The sequence below is a fragment of the Cetorhinus maximus genome, chromosome 11 (assembly GCF_964194155.1).
Source record: "Cetorhinus maximus chromosome 11, sCetMax3.hap1.1, whole genome shotgun sequence".
Taxonomy (NCBI): domain Eukaryota; kingdom Metazoa; phylum Chordata; class Chondrichthyes; order Lamniformes; family Cetorhinidae; genus Cetorhinus; species Cetorhinus maximus.
The window spans coordinates 29,739,129-29,759,455 of NC_135889.1; the positions used below are offsets into that span (position 1 = coordinate 29,739,129).

General features: G+C 43.9%; 1 protein-coding gene across 1 annotated transcript in view; it reads right to left on the reverse strand.

Moving 5' to 3' along the window:
* Positions 1-20,327, reverse strand: part of LOC144686467 (microtubule-associated protein 2-like) — a 355,161-nt gene that overhangs the window by 5,904 nt on the left and 328,930 nt on the right. The window contains exon 16 of the mRNA XM_078551724.1: positions 10,164-10,256. Coding sequence (XP_078407850.1) covers positions 10,164-10,256 — 93 coding nt within the window. The remainder of the gene's footprint in view (positions 1-10,163; positions 10,257-20,327) is intronic.

Below are 20,327 nucleotides of genomic sequence, written 5' to 3' on the forward strand. Positions count from 1 at the left end.
TGTTCACATTACATTGTTTCTAGTGAATGGGTGCAATTTCAGCCAACCATCCAAGGCTCTCTCCATCGTCCCCCTGAACTAAAACAGGCAGGTCTTTCATTGAAGTTGAGGGGCTTTGGAATTTCTCTCCTGGTGCTCTCTCTCAACATCAATTGCAGTAGTGCAGAGTCAGAAGCTGAGTGCCAGAAGTTGCTGAAGTCTCATTTAAAGGACATGCCATATGCCATATTTTGGCTGCAAAGATAAAGATATAAGAGGGAGTGTGGGCACATCCTAGGACCTAAAGGTGTCAACACTGTTAAGGTGCAAGCAAGGTTAAAGCCCCATTGGAGAACCAGAGGGTTTTTTTCCCCACAGGTAATGGAGCTGCATTAATATTCAGACACAGTCCAACAAAGTACTGATTGATATGTTTACATTTATTTATAGGTACTTGTGTGGGTGTGTGTGTTTGTGTATGTGTGTGGGGGTGTGTGTCATTGTGCCATGGATGGGATGACAACAGTAGTCAAACCAGAAGACCCTGCACTTTTCTTTTCAGGGAGCTGGTGAGAAGGTGGCACAATGTTACCAACAGTAGGTGAAGGAACATGGATATGAAGCGTACTGATAGTTCCAAATGTGAAATGGTGCTGCTTTCACGATGAGGTTTTCATTTTATACCAAGTGAGATGAATCAGCTATTCAAGCTATTTTTATTTTTGTTTGAGATGAATCAGTTGCGTGGTCAGAGAGAAATTAGTTTCTTATTCAATGCTAGTAAAGCAGTTGTTGATGGCTGGGTTAAAGACTTTAGCAGTTGTCAAAGAAAGTTGTGGTCATTTCCCTCATCTGTCTCCATGTACGTCGTATGGCAAAAGTGGAACCTGTGGCACAGCACTGAACATCACTAAGTGTAAAATTCTGCAACAAGTACAGAAGCAGCAACAATTTTTTTTAAATTTAAAAAGTCAAAAATAATTTCTTAGCTATACAAGACTGTCCCTTCAAAAGGGTAGCACCTAAACAGCAGTTCTGGAATCAATAATGACAGGTATTTCTGTGAGCTTTTACCCCAAACTATTATGAGAGGAAATTTAAGTGTTGACTTCTCCCATTTATTTGCATTGTATGTACGCTGTTGAGTATGACTCAGGTGCAGATACTAGAAAAGCCATAGAGGATGTTTGTGTGCAATCCTGTTCATGAACAATTTTGGATCAAAGGACTTCTATCCCTTAATCCTCTGTATTGTACCCTTTTTGGGCACTACTTTGAAATGGAGCAGAGGAATGTCATATCTCAGCACTTATGCATCTGCTTGGCAAATCTGCAAGTCTTCAAATAAAATGTCTCACCCTTTTTTCCTTGTTTCATGTCCATCCTGTCTCTTGCTCAATCTACCATTCCTACACCTCTGATCCTCTAGCTCTTTCCTGCCCTTCCTTCAAAGCTTCTTATGCTTCTGATCCTTCTTCACTTCTAATTCTCTCATTTGAACTCCATCACTATTTCTCTCTTCTTTATGTAGAATCATAGCGCAGGATCATTGGGTCCCGTTGGCAGTGGGCATTATGGCAGGCGGGGAGCTACTATTCAGCGGGAGGGGCAGAAATCGGTTTCACGCCAGCGTGAAAGCACAGCTGGATCATCCGATGGTGTCTGCCATGGTGGAACATGAATCCCGCTGGAGGCCGACAAGACCTGATTTGAACCCACTAATAGGGTGCATAGTAAGGCCCGGCTGGAATCGTCCTTCCATGCCCAATTTACCATTACATCGGCGGTAAAACATGCTGGCCCAGAACAAGTCTGGACAAGTGTGATGTGCAGAAGTTGGGACTTACCATTAGGGCCTTGCTCAGATTGCGGACTTCCAAGGAGAAGATTGTGCTGAAGCCCTACAGCTATTGGACTCTGGAGGAACACATGCATCGCATGCTGGGTGAATTCTGATGGACATGGCTCTGCCACGAAGCAGCTCACGGAAGGTGGGAGATCTCTGTTGATGCTTCGGGTCTGCTTTGTAACATCACGGTCTTGGCCATGGGCTGCTACAGATGATCAGCGAAGTTGTGGGGGGGAGGGAAGAGGAAGGTCCAGCTGTGAGTGGGAGAGGAAGGTGCACCAGGGGGTGGGGGAGAATGGTCTAGGTATGACTGGGAAAGAAGAGTGTACCAGGGGTTGAGGTTGAGGGCAATGAAGGTGTCAGGGGAAGATGAGGTTGATGGAGGGGCGTGGGGTGGAGAACAAAGACTCAGCCGGGGCGGGGGGGGGGGTGTCAAGGGCTGAGGTTGGGCGGGGGAGGAGGGAGTAACGGGGGAGAAAGCAGCAAGTGGGGAGGGAGGTATAAGGGGCGGAGGAAGGTGTTAGGAAGGGGGGGAAGGTGGGAGTTCGGAGGGGGAAAGGTGTCTGAGGGGGGAGGAGGGAGTTAAGAGAGGGGAAGGTGTCCAGGTGGAGGAGGGAGTAAGGGTGCAGGAGGGAGTAAGGGGGCAGGGATGTCTAGGCAACCGTGCAAGGGAGGGGTTTATGAAGTCAATGACTGCCTCCTGGGGAGTGAACTGAGGGTGGGGCATGGTAGGAAGGAATGGTGAGCGTGAGGGGGGTGCAGAGGGAGTCGGCAGCGTGGGAGGTCAGGGTGCATCGGGCATGCTTTTAGGGGCGGCGATTGTGGCTTCTGGGGACTCTGAGGCAGACACAGACCCTGGGGGTAGAAAGGATGAGGTCAATGTGGATGGGGTGGGATTCTCATGAAGGCAGGGAACATGCACTTTCGCCTCGACATCCTGGAAAGACAAGGGTTCAGGTTGGCAGGTGATGGTGAGGAGGTGGAAGGTGATGCTAGGGGGCTCAACAGCGATGGGGAAAAGGACATGAATGACTGGGGGAGGGATAATGTGGGTAGCTAACAGTATTCTTCACTACTACCATGTTTATCAAATTGAAAGTGAACAGAACCTCTGTTCGACGGCACAGGTGCTGATGGGAGTGTGATCAGTGGGTGGGTGGAGATACAGGTCAGCTCAGATGGACAACTGAATGTGAACCCCAGCAGGCAGCATTGAAAATGCTCAGGATTTTGAGACGAGTGTTATGGAGGGAGGATTCCTGTGCATGGGAGTGTGCTCGCACACACACTTCTCCCTCCAGAATCACTCGTGGTTCGGCTGCGTGCAGCTGAACTGCTAGTGGCTGGGGTTGGTCGGTGGGCAGTATGTGCAGTGGGAGGACTTGCGAAACTTGTCACTGAAGCTGAAAGGCAACATTACACATTATTCAGTGAAAGTGAATATATTTTCAGATTATAAAGTGACAAGATGTGTTCACCCATGCGACCGCTTGTGATCAGAAATTCTTAACTTTTCTAGGCCTACCACTTCTAGTTGCTGCCCTGACATCCGCAGCAGGGCTGGAGACAGTTTGAGCAATGGTTGGCCCTGTCGCCTCTGATGACTTTGACTTGTGTGTTCTCTGGAGAGCCGAGGCCTTGAGGGCCCCGGCTTGCTTTGGCTGTCCTCCTGTAAGCCAGCTGCTCCCTCTGCAGTGACAGAGGATGGGGTAGAGGGGGGCACAGGCACAGGGGACTCAGAGGGGGAGGACAGGCTCTGAGATTCCTGAGTGGATGACCCAGGGGTGTCCAGCTGCCACTCTTTCTCCCTTCGAGCGCCCGAGGGCCCCGGCCTGACTCCTTGAGGGGAAGGAGCACCTGGAGGGACGTCGAGGTGCCCTGTTTCCCTCTCGCATTGCCACTGCAAGAACTCACTAATGGCTATCGCGATGGAGTGCAGGTCTGCGTGCATCTCCACGTTCTGCAACACTGCCATCCTTCCTATGGAGACCTCCATGCGCATGGAGGGCACCACTTCATCGGAGAGCAGGCGGATGCACTCCTCTGACTCATGAGCCACTCTGCTGAGGGCGTCCAACAGCTCTGCATGATGTTCCCCCGCCTTCTGCTGACTCTCCAGGATGAATTGGAAGGCCTAATCCAGACTCAGACCTCACACGTGCCTCTTCCCCAGCAGTTCTCCAAGTGCCGGGAAGCTTGGCTGAACTTGACTCCTCCTGCTGCAGACACATGTCCATGCGGTGACCATGAGATTGTGAACCCGAGCCTGCTCTGGATCTAGGTCCCACCAAGGTGTGTGTCTCTGCGCTGGTAGAGGGGGTGGGTAAGCACTGTGACGGGTCTTCCAGGCTGCTTATTTCCAGCTCTTCAATGGAGGAGGTGTCCTCTTGGCTGGAGGTGAGGACCTGGATGGAGCTGAGGGACTGGCTGGCTGAGGGTGATGGTTGCTTGGCAGAGATTCCTGTGAACCAAAGTAGAGATAATTAGTGCATGGCAGCAGAGCCAAAAGCAGGAGAGAGAGCAATCATAGTTGCACTGAGAGAGGGTGGGAGGGTGAAGGATCCTAACGTGAGTGTTCACCACCAACCTCACCGTTGCCACAGGCACGGTCCACGTCCTCACTAGTCAGCACGATGGCACGCTCCTCAAAGTGAGTAAGGGGCCTAATTTGGGCCACTCCACCTGCCCCTCTGGTCTGAGACCTCTCCCTGATGTTGTAAGCAGGCTTCTCCTGCGTGAAAGCAAATGGAGAGATTTGTGAGCAAGACACATGGCACTGCGTGGAACGTTTGTGTGGTGAGCGGAGCCATGGACAGGATGAGGACGTGAGTTCCAGAGGATATGAGTCTGATGGAGATATGAGGATGTGTGAGAGAGTTAGTAGTGTTGTCCCTTGAGTTGTGAGATTCCTGTGGATGTGTGATGGGTTTGGGAGTGAGAGAATTGTGAGTGATGAGGTGGTTGGCTTGCCCTGGTGGAACGGATGAGATCATTCATCCGCTTCCTGCACTGGATGGTTGACCTCCTCAATGCTCCAGCAGCACTGACTGCTGCTGGCACCGCCTCCCAGGCCAGATTGGTGACTCTGGTGGGTCTTCTGTGGCCAGAGCAGGGTAGAGGACATCGCAGCGATCCGGTGTGTTTCCCATGAACATGTTATTAATGAGGTGGGACGTGCCAGGAAGGGGACGTTAGGGCGCAAAAACCCACCCATGTGGCTGGCGGGTAAAATTACTTTTTTCACGCTCGTTACCACACTTAGTGCAAATCTGGGACAATTCTGACCGTAGAATTGTCAGCACAGAAGGAGACTGTTTGGCCCATCCAGTCCGTGCCTGCTCTCTTCATGAGTTATTTAACTAGACTTACTCACCTGTCTTTTCCCTATAGCCCAGCAATTTTCTTTTTCTCTTAAAGGTGCATTTTCAAGTCCCTTTTGAAAGCCCTGATTGAATCTGCGAAAGAACTGCTGAATAACAATACCAGTGATGGGATGACTTCATAATGACAGCAGTGTGCGGAAAGGAAGTATTATATTGTGACCTTGATATTCATTTTTTACACTGCTGGCAGACGCTGAGCACGTGCATTTTACTTAGGACAGGGTCTTGCATCAGTCCTCTAAGCATGGGGAATCAGGTAACTGGGTGGGTTCAAGAAATATGAGAGGGGGCAGGCATTGCTTGTGCAAGTTTAGTGGCGGGAAAGGATTATGAGGAACTGTTAAGGGTCTGTCAGAATTTAACATTGTTGTAAGGTGATGGAGAGAAAATTGAAATAGGAGAGTAAAATGTGTAAAATGGCTGAAGTAGAAATTAATTATTCCAAAAGGAGAAAATAGACAAACAAAGAGTGACAAAAAAATTGAAAGACAGCAGGCATTTTATTCTAAAACCTGTGGTGTGAATCTTTTAGATTTTTTTGTTGCTAGCAAATCTTCCACTTGACTGCTCATGGTGAATCAGGCAATAGTAGTCTTGGAACAATAAGAGCATTATCAACAAAATAATCTGGGAAGTGTAGAATACATTGAGTTGATTTCTATTGGTGCTTCCTATTGTAAATTGGTGGATTTATCTTAGAACAATATCAGGTGCCTGCTCTATGTGGGGCACAAAATTAGAACCACTAGAACTGATTTCCATTTTATAAACATAGCAATCTGGGATTTCTATCAGTGCCTTGGGGGTTGAGAAGTGATCAACTTATTTACTCTACATTTTCTTTTACCTGACATTGAGAATATACAGAAAAATGAGATGCAAGATATAACAGTTGAAGATAAGTATCTGGTATTTAATAGCACTATGCAGACAAAATGGCATTCATTTATTTTGGGAGAAGTGGGTTTTGATCGTACTAGGGAAGATGGTCCTGGGCTTTGGTGCAGGTAGATCCTGCATTCAGGCTGGTTTGCCCAAAACATTTAAATGCTTCACTCTACGGGCGTAATTGTCCCAGATTTGCACAAAGTGCGGTAACGGATGGGGAAAAATGCTGTTTTACCTGCCGGCCGCAATGGTGGGTTTTCGCATCGTATCATCCCATTCCCGCCTCAATAATTATGTAGCCACAGGAAACACGCTGTCTTGCTGACAGGTGGTTTCCGATTTGCCCACCACTCTTCCTCACGCAAGGCACCATATTTAAACTGCAGCTGTGCGCGCACTTCTCAGTGCTTGCAGCCCAGGACTGCGCCGGTGAAGACACTGCCCAAAAGGCCAAGAATAACGCAGCCCCCTGATTCAGTGATGCATCCCTGGAACCCTCCTCACCCTCAACCCGAAGAGAAAACATTTGCCTTTCCTTCATCTTTTCTGATACTGGACATAATTGCTATTGCTTATCTCCATACCTTCACAGATACAGTTATATCCTTCCTAACATTAGGTGACCACAAAATCACAGTATATCAGGTGGAATCTACCGCCGCTCTAGCCGCAAAAGGCTCATCAGTCTCACCACTCCAGCTTGGGAGTTGGTGGCAGTGGTGGTCAGCACCAATGCTGCACAGAAGTGGTTGGCCATTCATTGCAGAAAACAGATGAATGATCTCATCTGTGCCGTCAGAGTAAGACAACCATCTCATCACTCTAAACTCTCACACTCAAACCCATCACACATTCACTGGCATCTCACTCACTGCCAGTTCAAGGGACATCACCACCCATTCTCTCACACCCTCACATCTCCATCTGGCCTCATCTCCTCTGGAGACTGCCTCCTCAGTCCTCACCATCTTGAGGCCACTTGCACAGATCAACATGTGCCCCCACACACACCCTGGGATACCCCCCCCCTTTCCCAGTACAGCCCTCACCCTGCAGTCTCTTCCCTTGCCTGAGGCCACTTCTCCCACTTCCAACCCTGCAGCCATTGAAAAGTCACCACTGCCTAACGGCTGGTCTGGTAGGTACAGACCTGCCCGTGAGCCCCTCTAAAAGTGATGTGGTGCTGTCTGATGAGCCTGATGCTGATGACCGCGAGTGCTGCCCAAAGCAAGGTAGGCAAACAAACCTCAAAATGCAGCTCACCAGGTGCACGTCGCTTATGTACAGTTATGAAACAAGCCAGCATGCAATCACACCGACGTGCCTGGTGATCCAGCGTGGGGGGATGATACTGGCGAGCAGGGCTTATAATGAGATACTAAAGTATTGAAGTTAGGTTCCCGATGTGCGGCAGCGGGAAACGCAACCTGCCATTGACGGGTGGAGTGGATGATCGCAAACTAGTTTCATAATGGTGTGAAACCGATTTTTGGCCATCTCGCCATATTGTCACCCCTCACCTCCCCACCCGCCATGAAGCCCGATGCCAACCAAGCCGGAAAATTCTGGCCTATATCTGCCATCCCAAGACCGCCCCGTGAATTTCAGAATTTATCGGTGGAGATTTTCTAGGAGTCAAGCTTGGGCCAATTGTTATTTTTAAGTTATGTAGATGGAAGAGAGATTTTGTAACCTATATCTCAAATTCATAGGTAATAAATAAAAAAAACTAATAAGCAAGGCAAATAATGCGGAATAATGCAGATGAATTCGGAAGGATTTACTACTTTAGGTAAATGTACTTGTCCATGGCAAATGTAGTTAAATGTTTATTGAATGTACATTACTACAAGAGCAAGGAACAAAAGGGAGAATTGTGTATCACTGCAATATTAGTAGAGTGCTGATTAAGAAAACGGTTTAGGGCTTATATGGCTATATCTAAGGAGCTATGTGCACTTATCTGCAGAACAAAAGGCATGTGAGTTATTGGGTTGTGTTAGTGCTGTAATATAGTGCAAATCAAAAGAGACTGTATTATTGCCCTTAAGGCAATTGTTAGATTCCACCTGGAATGCTGTGATTTTGTGGTTACCTAATGCTAGGGAGGATATAACTGTCTTTGCAAAGATATGGAGACAAACAATAGCAATAATGTCCAGTATCAGAAAATTAAGGTGAAGGAAAGGATGAGGAGGATGAGCATGTTTTCTCTGCGGGTTGGGGGTGAGGAGGATGGGGGTAAGCATTGAGCTGATTTAATTAAAGTTTTCAAGATTCGGGTGGAAGTTGATAAAAAATAACCAGGGGAATTGCTCACAAGATGAAGGCTTCAAAAACTGGGAGGAACAAGTTATGCATTAGGAGTTTAGAAATCAGTGATGCTTGGGGAAAATACTCAATCAGCGGGCAATAGGTTTATGGAAAATCTTAAAAGGAAAAACCACTGAATCAAACTTTTTAAATGGATTCAAGAGAAATACATGGCTTTCTGGAGAAAAGAGGAATTGAGTGATATAATGCACAAATCTGTAAAAAAAAGATACACTTCTCTTCCTAAAATTATGTACTGAACAGTTATATTTCCATTTCAGAACAACTAATAAAGAAACTGGGAATAAGAATATGAGCAACTAAACTATACAATTCTACAGTGTGTAAGACATCTCTAACCCATTTGTGTATATTACACCTAATCAAACTATTTGATTGGAGATCTCTGGATCTTAAATACAGTTTAATGTAACTTTCTTGAAAATTATAAGCATTCACAACATCCAATCTAACAACAGTGAAATGACTGAGAATTATTCATCAGGTGTTGGGTATGAATAGAGAGGATAAGGCAAAAGCAGGTTAAAGTTGTTATCATTGCTGAAAACAAGCATCCCTTCTATAAATGTTGATCGCATAGTATCTCTTTGTTACTTTCTCTTAAAATAAAACAGTCAGAATATGATTAAACACAGCTACATTCAATGTGGCCAACATAAAATAAATGGGTTAAAAACAAAAAGCTAAAAGCTACTGCGGATGCTGGAAATCCAAAACAAAAACAGAATTACCTGGAAAAGCTCAGCAGGTCTGGCAGCATCGGTGGAGAAGAAATCAGTTAACGTTTCGGGTCTTCATGACCGTTAGGCAGAACTGAGTATAGTTAGGAGAAAAGTGAAATATAAGCTGGTCTAAGGTGGGGGGGGCGGGGAGAGAGAGAAGTTGAGGGTGTGGTGATTGTGGAGATAAGCAAGCAGTGATAGGAGCAGATAATCAAAAGATGTCACAGACAAAAGGATCAAAGAGGTGTTGAAGGTGGTGATATTGTCTGAGAAAAGTGCTAATTAAGAATGGAAGACAGGACACTCAAGGTACAGCTCTACAGCTCAACTCCCCCTCCCCCCATCCCCACCCCGTTTCTCCCCCCTCCCTCTTTTTTTTCAATAATTTATATAGATTCTTCTTTTCCCACCTATTTCCATTATTTTTAAATCTAAAACTAAAACTTTTTAGTCTTTCCACCCCACCCCCACTAGAGCTGTACCTTGAGTATCCTGTCTTCCATTCTTAATTAGCACTTTTCTCAGACAATATCACCACCTTCAACACCTCTTTGATCCTTTTGTCTGTGACATCTTTTGATTATCTGCTCCTATCACTGCTTGCTTATCTCCACAATCACCACACCCTCAACTTCTCTCTCCCCCCGCCCCCCCACCTTAGACCAGCTTATATTTCACTTTTCTCCTAACTATACTCAGTTCTGCCGAACGGTCATGAAGACCCGAAACGTTAACTGATTTCTTCTCCACCGATGCTGCCAGACCTGCTGAGTTTTTCCAGGTAATTCTGTTAAAATAAATGGGTACCCATCCTTTGTTTTAAAAAGTCAAATAATAGACCACAGTAACATCTCAAAGTATGAAATGATGCAAAGAAAAAAGGCATTCTTTTTGATCAAAAAGGCAAGCAAGCAATATCATATATGTCTTGTTAAGCATTTTATACAGTAATTACAGAATTTGTTTGTCAAATAAATTGTCAGTTTTAAAAGTAAGGAAGTGACTCACGTTTCCAACCAGGGGAGAATAACGTACGTTGTCCAGCGAGCCACATTTTGGCTGAATATGGCTAAAATCAGGTTTTACATTTGCTATATGTACCTGGAAATGATAGGCACTTTACCAATCAATATCTACACACTAGTCATTCAGTGAGATGATGCCCACTGTATATAATATTAAAAACATACGGTTAAACATTTTCTGCTTATAAAAACGAATTTTATTTCCAATTTTCTATTAAATGCTTTAATCTCAATTGGGCTCAGAAAATGTTCCTTCATATTAAAAGCCATCAGTAATTGGCAAGTGGCTTTGATTGATGGTTCCTGCAGTTCAAACACAAACTTTTATTGGATAAAATTATTTCAAAGAAGGTGAAATTACCATTCCTCAAATATAGTTTAAGGTTAACATTAAACTAAATATAAAATTAATTTGTTCACATTTATACTGCAACAAATTGATAAATGACATGCTAAATTAGCAGTACAGATTTTAAAAGTTATCACACCTCAATTTTAAACATACATTTCTGCAAGTAATTGCATATAGCCATGAAGCCTTCATAAACAGCTTGTTCAATGGTGTTGTACAAGTCAAATTAAAACATAAAATAAAAGAAAATGCAGCATAAAAAGCTTCATGTGCAAATATAAGACAGCAATTAAGCTATCAAATAGATATACATAAACATAGATACACACACACCAATCCTTAAATGCATGCCAAACTGTGTTCCTTAAGCAATCACCACTTAATAGATGTCAGGCATGATTGAGTCTGATTTTGATTGACAAATTAGAACCTAAAAGATGACAGCACTACAAACAATTACTTCTTGTTATAGAAATGGCCAATGCTCTTTTATAATAGAGCAGTTCACTGATTTTGTACTGCAACGTTAACCTCCCATTTTGGAAAACGTCAATTTTGCCCAGTGATTAATCTAACAGAAGATTTTAGGTAAGAACCCATTGCCTGGGCATTCCTTCTTCTCACCCTACTTCCTAGCAACAACCTAAAACACATGACAGATGCACTTTCCAAGGATAACTGAAGTTACATATTGAGAAATCAAAAAAGATTTCTTTCCAAATTCACAAGCTTGCATAAAATAATGGAACTGCAATGTTATTTCTCATAACAAGAACAATTTAGTTAACCTACATAAAATCATCACAATTGTGCAATAAGAGGCTCATTCCATTATTCATTACGACATACCTACAAGTATAAGTGAAAGCAGTCATCAATGCCACAAAATTTCCAGTTCATCAGTTTCCAGCACAGGACCTTGTTTTCTGGGTTTTGGGATGCAGGATAAGGGGTCTGATACCTGAATCCGCTTTGGCAGACCAGAGAAAGTGGAGGTCATGTAATCAGCAACATGGCTGATATACCAATTATAAATATAGCGATGACAAAATTAGTTACATCTTAAACTTCCTTCCTGAGCAATAGCTTTTGGGAAAAGGATCCAGATTTGATGGAGGGGGGGACAACATTTGTACCAGGACTATTCTTTACAGTTTAATTGCCAACGTGCAGGTCAGCATATCCGATGCAATTGAACTATAGCTGAGAAAATCTGTCTCCCTTCTTACTGCCTCAGGGCTCAGGCATGTACAAAATCTATTTCTAAGTTGGGTCTCAGCCATTCTCTTACCAAATTTTTAAAAATTTATTTTTTTGGGGTGCAGGGGTCATTGGGGGACTGAAAGTAGTTTCAGGCCAGGTAGTAGGCTCCAAGGAAGAGTCATACGGACTCTAAATGTTAACTTGGTTTTTCTCGCCACAGATGCTGTTAGACCTGCTGAGTTTTTCCAGCTATTTTTGTTTTTGTTTCAGATTTCCAGCATCCGCAGTATTTTGCTTTTATTCAGGCCAGGTAGTATGTGTTCATGCCAATTTGAATGACAAACAACTTTTCTAACATGTGGAATAATCCTGAATTGTGGTGCTCAGGATTGGACACACTACTCCAGTTAGTGCCACACTAGTGTTTTATATGGACTCAGCATGCTTCCTGTTTTTGTATTCTTTGTCTCTGTTTATAAAGCCCAGGGTCTTTATGCTATATTAACTGCTTTGATTAAAATGTCATGCCACCTTCATAAAACTGTGCACAAGCACCCTAACAAGGTCCCTCTCTTCTTTCAGCCCTTTTAAAATTTTTCCATTATGCATGGATTGTCTCTCCTCATTCCTACTATCTCACACTTTGCTGCATTGAAATTCACCTGCTACGGATCCGCCCATTCCACTAACTTGTACATGTCCTCATGAAATTTATTAGTATCTTTCTCATTGTTTACTACACTGTCAAGTTATGTTCAGTCTGCAGATTTTGAAACTGTGCCCTCTACCCCACAAGTCCAAGCAAGGCCTTACATACACCAAAAACAGCAGTCGTCCTAGCACTGAATCTTGGTTGCTAGGTACAGTCTTAGTATAAATGTTGTTCCCCCCAGCCTCCCCATCTGGATCCTTTGCCCAAAAGCTATTGCTGAGGAAGGAAGGTTAAGATGTAATTAATCATTCAAATTGGCATGAAAATATACTCAGCATCATCATCAGCAGCAGAATTGTACTCAACCACAATCTGTAATCTCATGGCTCAGCATATCTTCCACTCTACCATTACCCACAAAGCCACGGGATCAACCCTGGTTCAATGAAGAGTGCAGGAGGGCACACAAGGAGCAGCACCAGGCATACCTAAAAATGAGGTGTCAACCCGGAGAAGCTACAACACAGGACTACTTGCGTGCCAAACAGCATAAGCGGCAAGTGATAGACAGAGCTAACGATTCAACAACCAATGGATCTGATCTAAGCTCTGCAGCCCTGCCACATCCAGCCGTGAATGGTGGTGGACAATTCAATAACTCACCAGAGGAGGAGGCTCCACAAATATCCCCATCTTCAATGATGGCGGAGCCTCAGTGCAAAATATAAGGCTGAAACATTTGCTACGATCTTCAGCCAGAAATGCTGAGTGGATGACCCATCTCGGCCTCCTCCAGAGGCTCCCAGTATCACATGACAATCTTCCACCAATTCGATTCACTCCATGTGGTATCAAAAAACGACAGAAGGCAACTGCAAAGGCTATGGGGCCTGACAATATTCCGGTAACAATACTGAAGACTTGTGCTCCAGAGCTTGCCGCGACCCAGGCCAAGCTGTTCCAGTACAGCTACAACACTGGCATCTACCCAGCAACATGGAAAATTGCCCAGGTACGTCCTGTACATAAAAAGCAGGACAAATCCAACCCAGCTGGTTACTGCCCCATCAATCTGCTCTTGATCATCAGTAAAGTGATGGAAAGGGTCATCTTGAAAGCGGCACTTGATTAGCAATAACCTGCTCAGTGATGCCCAGTTTGGGTTCCACCAGGGCCACTTGTGCCCTGACCTTATTACAGCCTTGGCTCAAACATGGACAAAAGAGCTGAACCCCATAAAAGGAAAGTTGTGGTTGTTGGAGGTCAATCATCTCAGCTCCAGGACATCACTGCAGGTGCTCCTCAGGGTAGTGTCCTTGGCCCAATCATTTTCAGCTGCTTCATCAATGACCTTCCTTCCATCATAAGGTCAGAAGTGGGGATGTTCGCTGATGATTGCACAATGTTCAGCACCATTTGTGACTCCTCAGATACTGAAGCAGTCTATGTCCAAATGCAGCAAGACCTAGATAATATCCAGGCTTGGACTGACAAGTGGCAAGTAACATTCATGCCACACTAGTGCCAGGCAATGACCATCTCCAACAGGAGAGAATCTAACCACTGCCCCTTGACGTTCAATGGTATTACCATTGCTGAACCCCCCCACATTCTGGGGGTTACCATTGACCAGAAACTGAACTGGACTAGCCATATAAATACTGTGGCTACCAGGGCAGGTAAGAGGCTAGAAATCCTGTGGCAGGTAACTCACCTCCTGATTCCCCAAAGACTGTCCACCATCTACAAAGCACTAGCCAGGATTGTGATGGAATACTCCCCACTTGCCTGGATGAGTGCAGCTCAAAAGGCTCGACACCATCCAGGACAAAGTGGTCTGCTTGATTGGCACCCCATCCACAAACATACACTACCTCCGCCTCTGACACAATAGCAGCAATGTTTACCATCTACAAGATGTACTGCAGAAACTCACCAAGCCTCCTTAGACAGCACCTTCCAAACCCACAACCACCACCACCACCTAGAAGGACAAGGGCAACAGACACATGGGAACACCATGGGAAGTTCTCCTCCAAGACACTCACCATCCTGACTTGGAAATATATCGCCGTTCCTTCACTGTCACTGGGTCAAAATCCTGGAACCCCCTCCCTCAGAGCACTGTAGGTGAACCTACACCACATGGACTACAGCGATTCAAGAAGGCAGCTCACCACCACCTTCTCAAGGGCATTTAGCGATGAGCAATAAATGCTGGCCTAGCCAACGACACCCACATCCCATGAATGAGTAAAAAAAATATTCCATAGGGGGGAAAAAATGTCCAAGTGTGGCTAACTAGAGAAGTTAAAGATAGTATTAAAGGAAGAAGCTTATAATCTTGCCAAAAAGAGTAGTAAGCTGACGATTTGTAGGATTTTAGGATTCAGCAAAAAGTGATCAATTAACAGAAACAAAATTTACAATTTGTATTTATAGAGTCTTTAACATAATAAACTGCCCCAAGAAGCTTCAAAGGGGAATGATAAAACAAAATATGACACCGAGTCGGCAAAGGAAATATTAAGGCAGGTGACCAAAGGCTCGGTCAAAGAGGTCAGTTTTAAGGAGTGTCAGAAAGGAGGAAAATGAGGTAGAAAGGTAAAGACAGAAAACAAAATATAAGAAACAGAAAAGGAAGATACTGTGGTGGGTGGAAATCTAAAATTAAAAAAAGTGCAAGAAAATCTCAGGAGGTGTGGCAACATCTGTATAGAGAGGAACAGAGTTCATCTTTTGAGTCCAATATGACTCTTCTTCAGAACTGAAGAGGCATAAATGTGATGGGTTCTATGCTGTTGAAAATGGTCAGGTAGAACAAAGGGAAGAGGTCAGGGATAGGTTAGAAGGTGGGAGAAATTAAATGACAAAGATGTAATGGAACAAAAGGCAAAGGGAGTGTAATGATTAGAGTGAAGAAATGAAGCATTGGTCCAGAGTAAATGTAAATGGCAGAATAAAAGAAAGCTCTGTCTAAAAGCAAAATCATGAAAACAAGATACAGACCAGTACTTGGCAAAAAAGGAATCAAAATGGAGGGCAGAATTCACTGTTAAGTTGTTGAACTTATGATTATATGAGAATAAACTAGCAGGAAACATAAAACTAGATGCAAAAGCCCCTCTAGGTATGTAAAAAGCAAGAGATTAGCAAAAGTAAATGTGGGCAGAGACAGGAGAAATAAAAATGGGAAACAAAGAAATGGCAGTCACTTAAAACAAATATTTTGTATCTGTCTTCACATTAGAAAGTACAGAAAATATTGTGGAAAGAGTGGAGAACTAAGGGTCCAGTGAGAACCAGGAACTTGGTACTAAATTAGAAATTAGTACCATAGCAACTAGAAATTAGTACTATAGCAATAGCGCTGGAGATTTTAATGGGACTAAAAGTTGACAAATTCCTTGGCCTGCATTGTAGAATTTTTGAAAGGTTGTTACAGCGACAATGAATGCATTGGTCTTGATATTCCAATATCCCTAGATTCTAGAACGGTCCCCACGGATTGCAATCTAGCAAATCTAACCTCACTATTCAGGAAAGGAGCAAGAAAGTGTTTGTAGCTCAAGGAACTTTGGATCTGAGTTGAGGAGCTGGAGTCCGAGCTGCAGACATTGCGCTACATCAGAGAGGGGGAGAGTTACCAGGACTCTTTGCTCCAGGAGGTGGTCACAACTTTCAGATTAGGTAACTCAAATTTGGTTTGTGAGCACAGACAGGAGGATGTGACTCCAGGTGAGGCAGATATGGGGACGCAGCGGGTAGCATTCGAGGAGCCTCAGCCCCTCCAATTGTCAAAACAGTTATGAAGTTCTCACAAGCTGTGTGGATGCGAACAGGGACTGCAGAGAGGATGAGCGAACTGACCATGGCACCATGGTACAGGGAGCCATTCAAGTAGGGGGAGGAAATAGGAACGTGGTAGTGATAGGAGATAGTATAATTAGGGGGATAGATACTGTTCTCTGCAGCCATGAACATGAGTCCTGAAGGCTGTGTTGCCAGCCCAGTGCCATTGTTAAGGACATCTTTTCAGGACTGAAGAAGAAGTTGGAGTGGGAGGGGAGGGATCTAGTTGCCGTCATCAATGTTGGTACCAACGACATTGATAGGACTAGAAAAGAGGTTCTGCTGAATGAACTTGTAGGAGCTAAATTATAAAGCAGAACCTCCAAAGTAATAATCTCGGGATTACTACCTGAGCCACAGGCAAACTGGCATAGGGTAAATAAAGTCAAGGAGTTAAGTGCGTGGTTCAAAGATTGGTGTGGGAGGAATGGGTTTCAGTCCATGGGGCACTGGCACCAGTACTGGTGAGGAAATGAGCTGTTTCTGTGGGATGGGCTTCACTTGAACCGTGTTGGGCGCAGTTTCCTGGTGAATTGCATAACTAGGGCTGTAGAGAAGGCTTTAAACTAAATGTGGTGGTGGTGGGGGGTGGGGGGGTGCGGTGTTATGTAGGCTTACAAAGCAAAAGGATATGGCAGCATTGCAGGGCTATTATTTACGCAATGATAGCCAGAGTGTGACAGGAAGGGACAGAGTGTCCAAACATAAAAAAACCCAGCAGCAAATAGGGTCAAAGGGGGAAAAAAATGATAAAAAGGCAGAATTAATGGCTTTTTACTTAAATGCACATTGTATTCAGAACAAAATAAATGAATTAACGGCACAAATAGAGGTTAATGGGTGTGATCACATTGCCATTATGGAGACATGGGAGAGAATTTTCTCCCTATCGGGCAGGCCGGTCAGGAGTGGACGCAGAGCTGATCACCACCTGTGATCGGCTGCGCACCGCCATTTTACCTGTGTGGGTCAATTAAGGCGACCAGCATGACGTGCCAAAGAGCGCAGAAATCTCCCTGAGGCACGGAGCTGGTTCAGGGAGATTAATTTCATACTGACACATTGAAAAAAAGATAAAAGAAAATTATCCAGACATATCCCCTCACAGTGACAGTCACATGAGCTGGGACATGTTTATGAATTTTCATGATAATTTTTATTGAATTAATAAAACCTTCATGAAACCTCATCCCACCCATGGATTAGGTTTCACGAAAAATACGAAGGCCGCCTGCCCACCAACCTTAAGGTTGGACGGGCAGCCCTGACAATTACTCCAATTAGTTTATTAATGGCCTTGACAGTTCGGCGGGCAGCTGACTCCGAGCGCGCTTGCCGAACTGAAGATCGGAATGACGTGTGGTGATGTCAGGATGCACACCCGACGTCACCGTGCATCATTTTACGTATCAGCGTGCGGGGCCCACCCCCTGCTTGCCAAACAGAAGATTCTGCTCATGGTTACAAGGAGATCAAAGCTGGGAACTAAATATTCAGGGGCTTGCGGCTTTTTGAAAGGACAGGCAGGATGGAAAGGGTGGTAGGGTAGCCTTGTTAGTACAAGATGGAATATGTACAATAGCAATAAATGACCTTGGATCAGAAGATGTAGAATCCATATGGGTGGGGGTAAGAAATAACAAGGGGAAGATGACACTGGTGGGAGTAGTGCCCCCTAACAGTAGCTATGCTGTAGACAGAATAAATCAGGAGATAATGAGGGCATGTAAAAAAGGCAGTACATTAATCATGGGTGACTTTAATCTTCATGTAGACTGGGAAAATCAAATTGGCAGAGGTAGCCATGAGCAGGAATTCATAAAATTTATTTGGGACAGTTTCCTAGAACAATGCTTTGTGGATGCAACCAGGGATCAGGCTATTTTGGATCTGGTAATGTGTAATGAGGCAGGTTTAATAAATGATCCCAGAGTAAAAGATCCCCTAGAAAACAGCGACCATAACATGGGAGAATTTAACATTCAGTTTGAGAGTAAGAAAATTGGGTCGGAAACAACTGTGCTAAACTTAAATAAGGGTAATTACAAAGGAAAAATAGAGTTGGCTGGAATGGACTGGGAAAGGAGTTTAGCAGAAAAGACCGTTGATGAACAATGGCAGACATTTAAGAAAATAGTTTGTGACTCACAACAAAGATATATCCCAGTGAGGAAGGAGGATTCTAGGAAGGGGATAAACCAACCATGGTTAACCAAGAAGTTAAGGATGGTATCAAATTGAAAGAAAAAACATACAATGTGGCAAAGATTACTGGTAAACCAGAGAATTGGGAAAATTTTACAAACCAACAGAAGATGACCAAAAAAAAAAGAGGGAGAAAATAAACTATGAGGGTAAACTAGCAAGTAATATGAAGACAGACAGTAAGAGCTTCTTTAAATATATAAAAAAGGAAGAGAGAAGCCAAAGTGAACATAGGCCCCTTACAGAATGAGGCTGGGGAAATGGTAGAGGAGCTGAATAAATACGTTGCATCAATATTCCTGGTGGAAGACACTAATAGCATTCCAAAAATACTAAATAATCAAGGGGCATAAGTGGAGGAGGAAATAAACACAATAACTATCACTAGAGAAAAAGTTCCAGGGAAATTAATGGGACTAAAGGCCAATAAGTTCCCTGGACCTAATGGGTTGCATCCTAGGATATTAAAGGAAGTAGCTGCACAAATAGTGGATGCACTGGCAGTAATGATTCAAGAATCCTTAGATTCTGGTAAAGTCCCGGAGGTTTGGAAAACTGCCAACACCCTTATTCAAAAAGGGAGGGCGACAAGTAACAGGTAACTATAGGCCAGTTAGCTTAACATCCGTCATTGGGAAAATGGTAGAGTCTATTGTAAAGGATGTAATAGCAGATCATTTAGAAATGCATAATCTAATCAAGCAGAGTCAGCATGGCTTCATGAAGGGGAAACCATGCCTGACAAACTTATTATAATTCTTTGAGGAGGTAACAAGCAGGATAGATAAAGGGGAACCTGTATATGTAATATATTTGGATTTACAAAAGCCGTTCGATAAGGTATCCCATATAAGGATACTTAATAAGGTAAGAGCCCATGGTGTTGGGGGTAGTTTTTGAGCATGGATAGAGGATTGGCTAGCTAATAGAAGACAAAGAGTTGGGATAAAGAGGGCATTTTCAGGATGGCAACCTGTAACTAGTGGAGTGCCACAGGGATCAGTGCTGGGGCCACAATTATTTACAATATATATTCATGACTTGGATGAGGGAAATGAATGTATTATCACCAAGTTTGTGGATGAAACAAAAATAGATGGGAAGACAAGTGGTGATGATGACACAAAGAGTCTACAGAGGGATATAGACAGGTTAAGTGAGTGGGCAAAAACTTGGCAGATAGAATATACTGTGGGAAAATGTGAGGTTATGCACTTTGGCAGGAGGAATAGAAAAGCTGAATATTATTTAAATGGGGAAAAACTGCAGAAAGCTGCAGCACAGAGGGATTTGGAGGTCCTCGTGCATGAATCACAAAAAGCTAGCTTACAAGTTCAACAGGTAGTAGGGAAGGCAAATGGAATGTTGGCCTTTATTTCAATTGAAATGGAGTATAAAAATAGGGGAGTCTTGCTAAAACTATATAAGATACTCGTTAGATCACACCTAGAATACTATGAACAGTTTTGGTCCCTTTATCTAAGGAAAGATGTACTGGCTTTGGGAGCAGTCCAAAGAAGGTTCACTCGGTTGATTCTCAGTACGGAGGGATTTTCTTATGAGGAGAGGTTGAGTAGGTTGGGCCTACTCATTGCAGTATGGAAGAATGAGAGGCAACATTATTGAAACATATAAGATTCTTCCGGGGCTAGATTCATTGAATGGCAGAGTAGACTCGATGGACTGAATGGCTCACTTCTGCTCCTACGTCTTATGGTCTAAAGAAAATGGGGAACTCGAAACTAGTTAGCCTGATACTTGTGGTAGGGAAAATGCAAGGATTTATTATTCAGAATATGATAACAGGGCACTTAGAAAATCATAACATGATTAGGCAGAGTCAACACAGATTTATAAAAGGTAAATAGTTTTAGATAATTTTT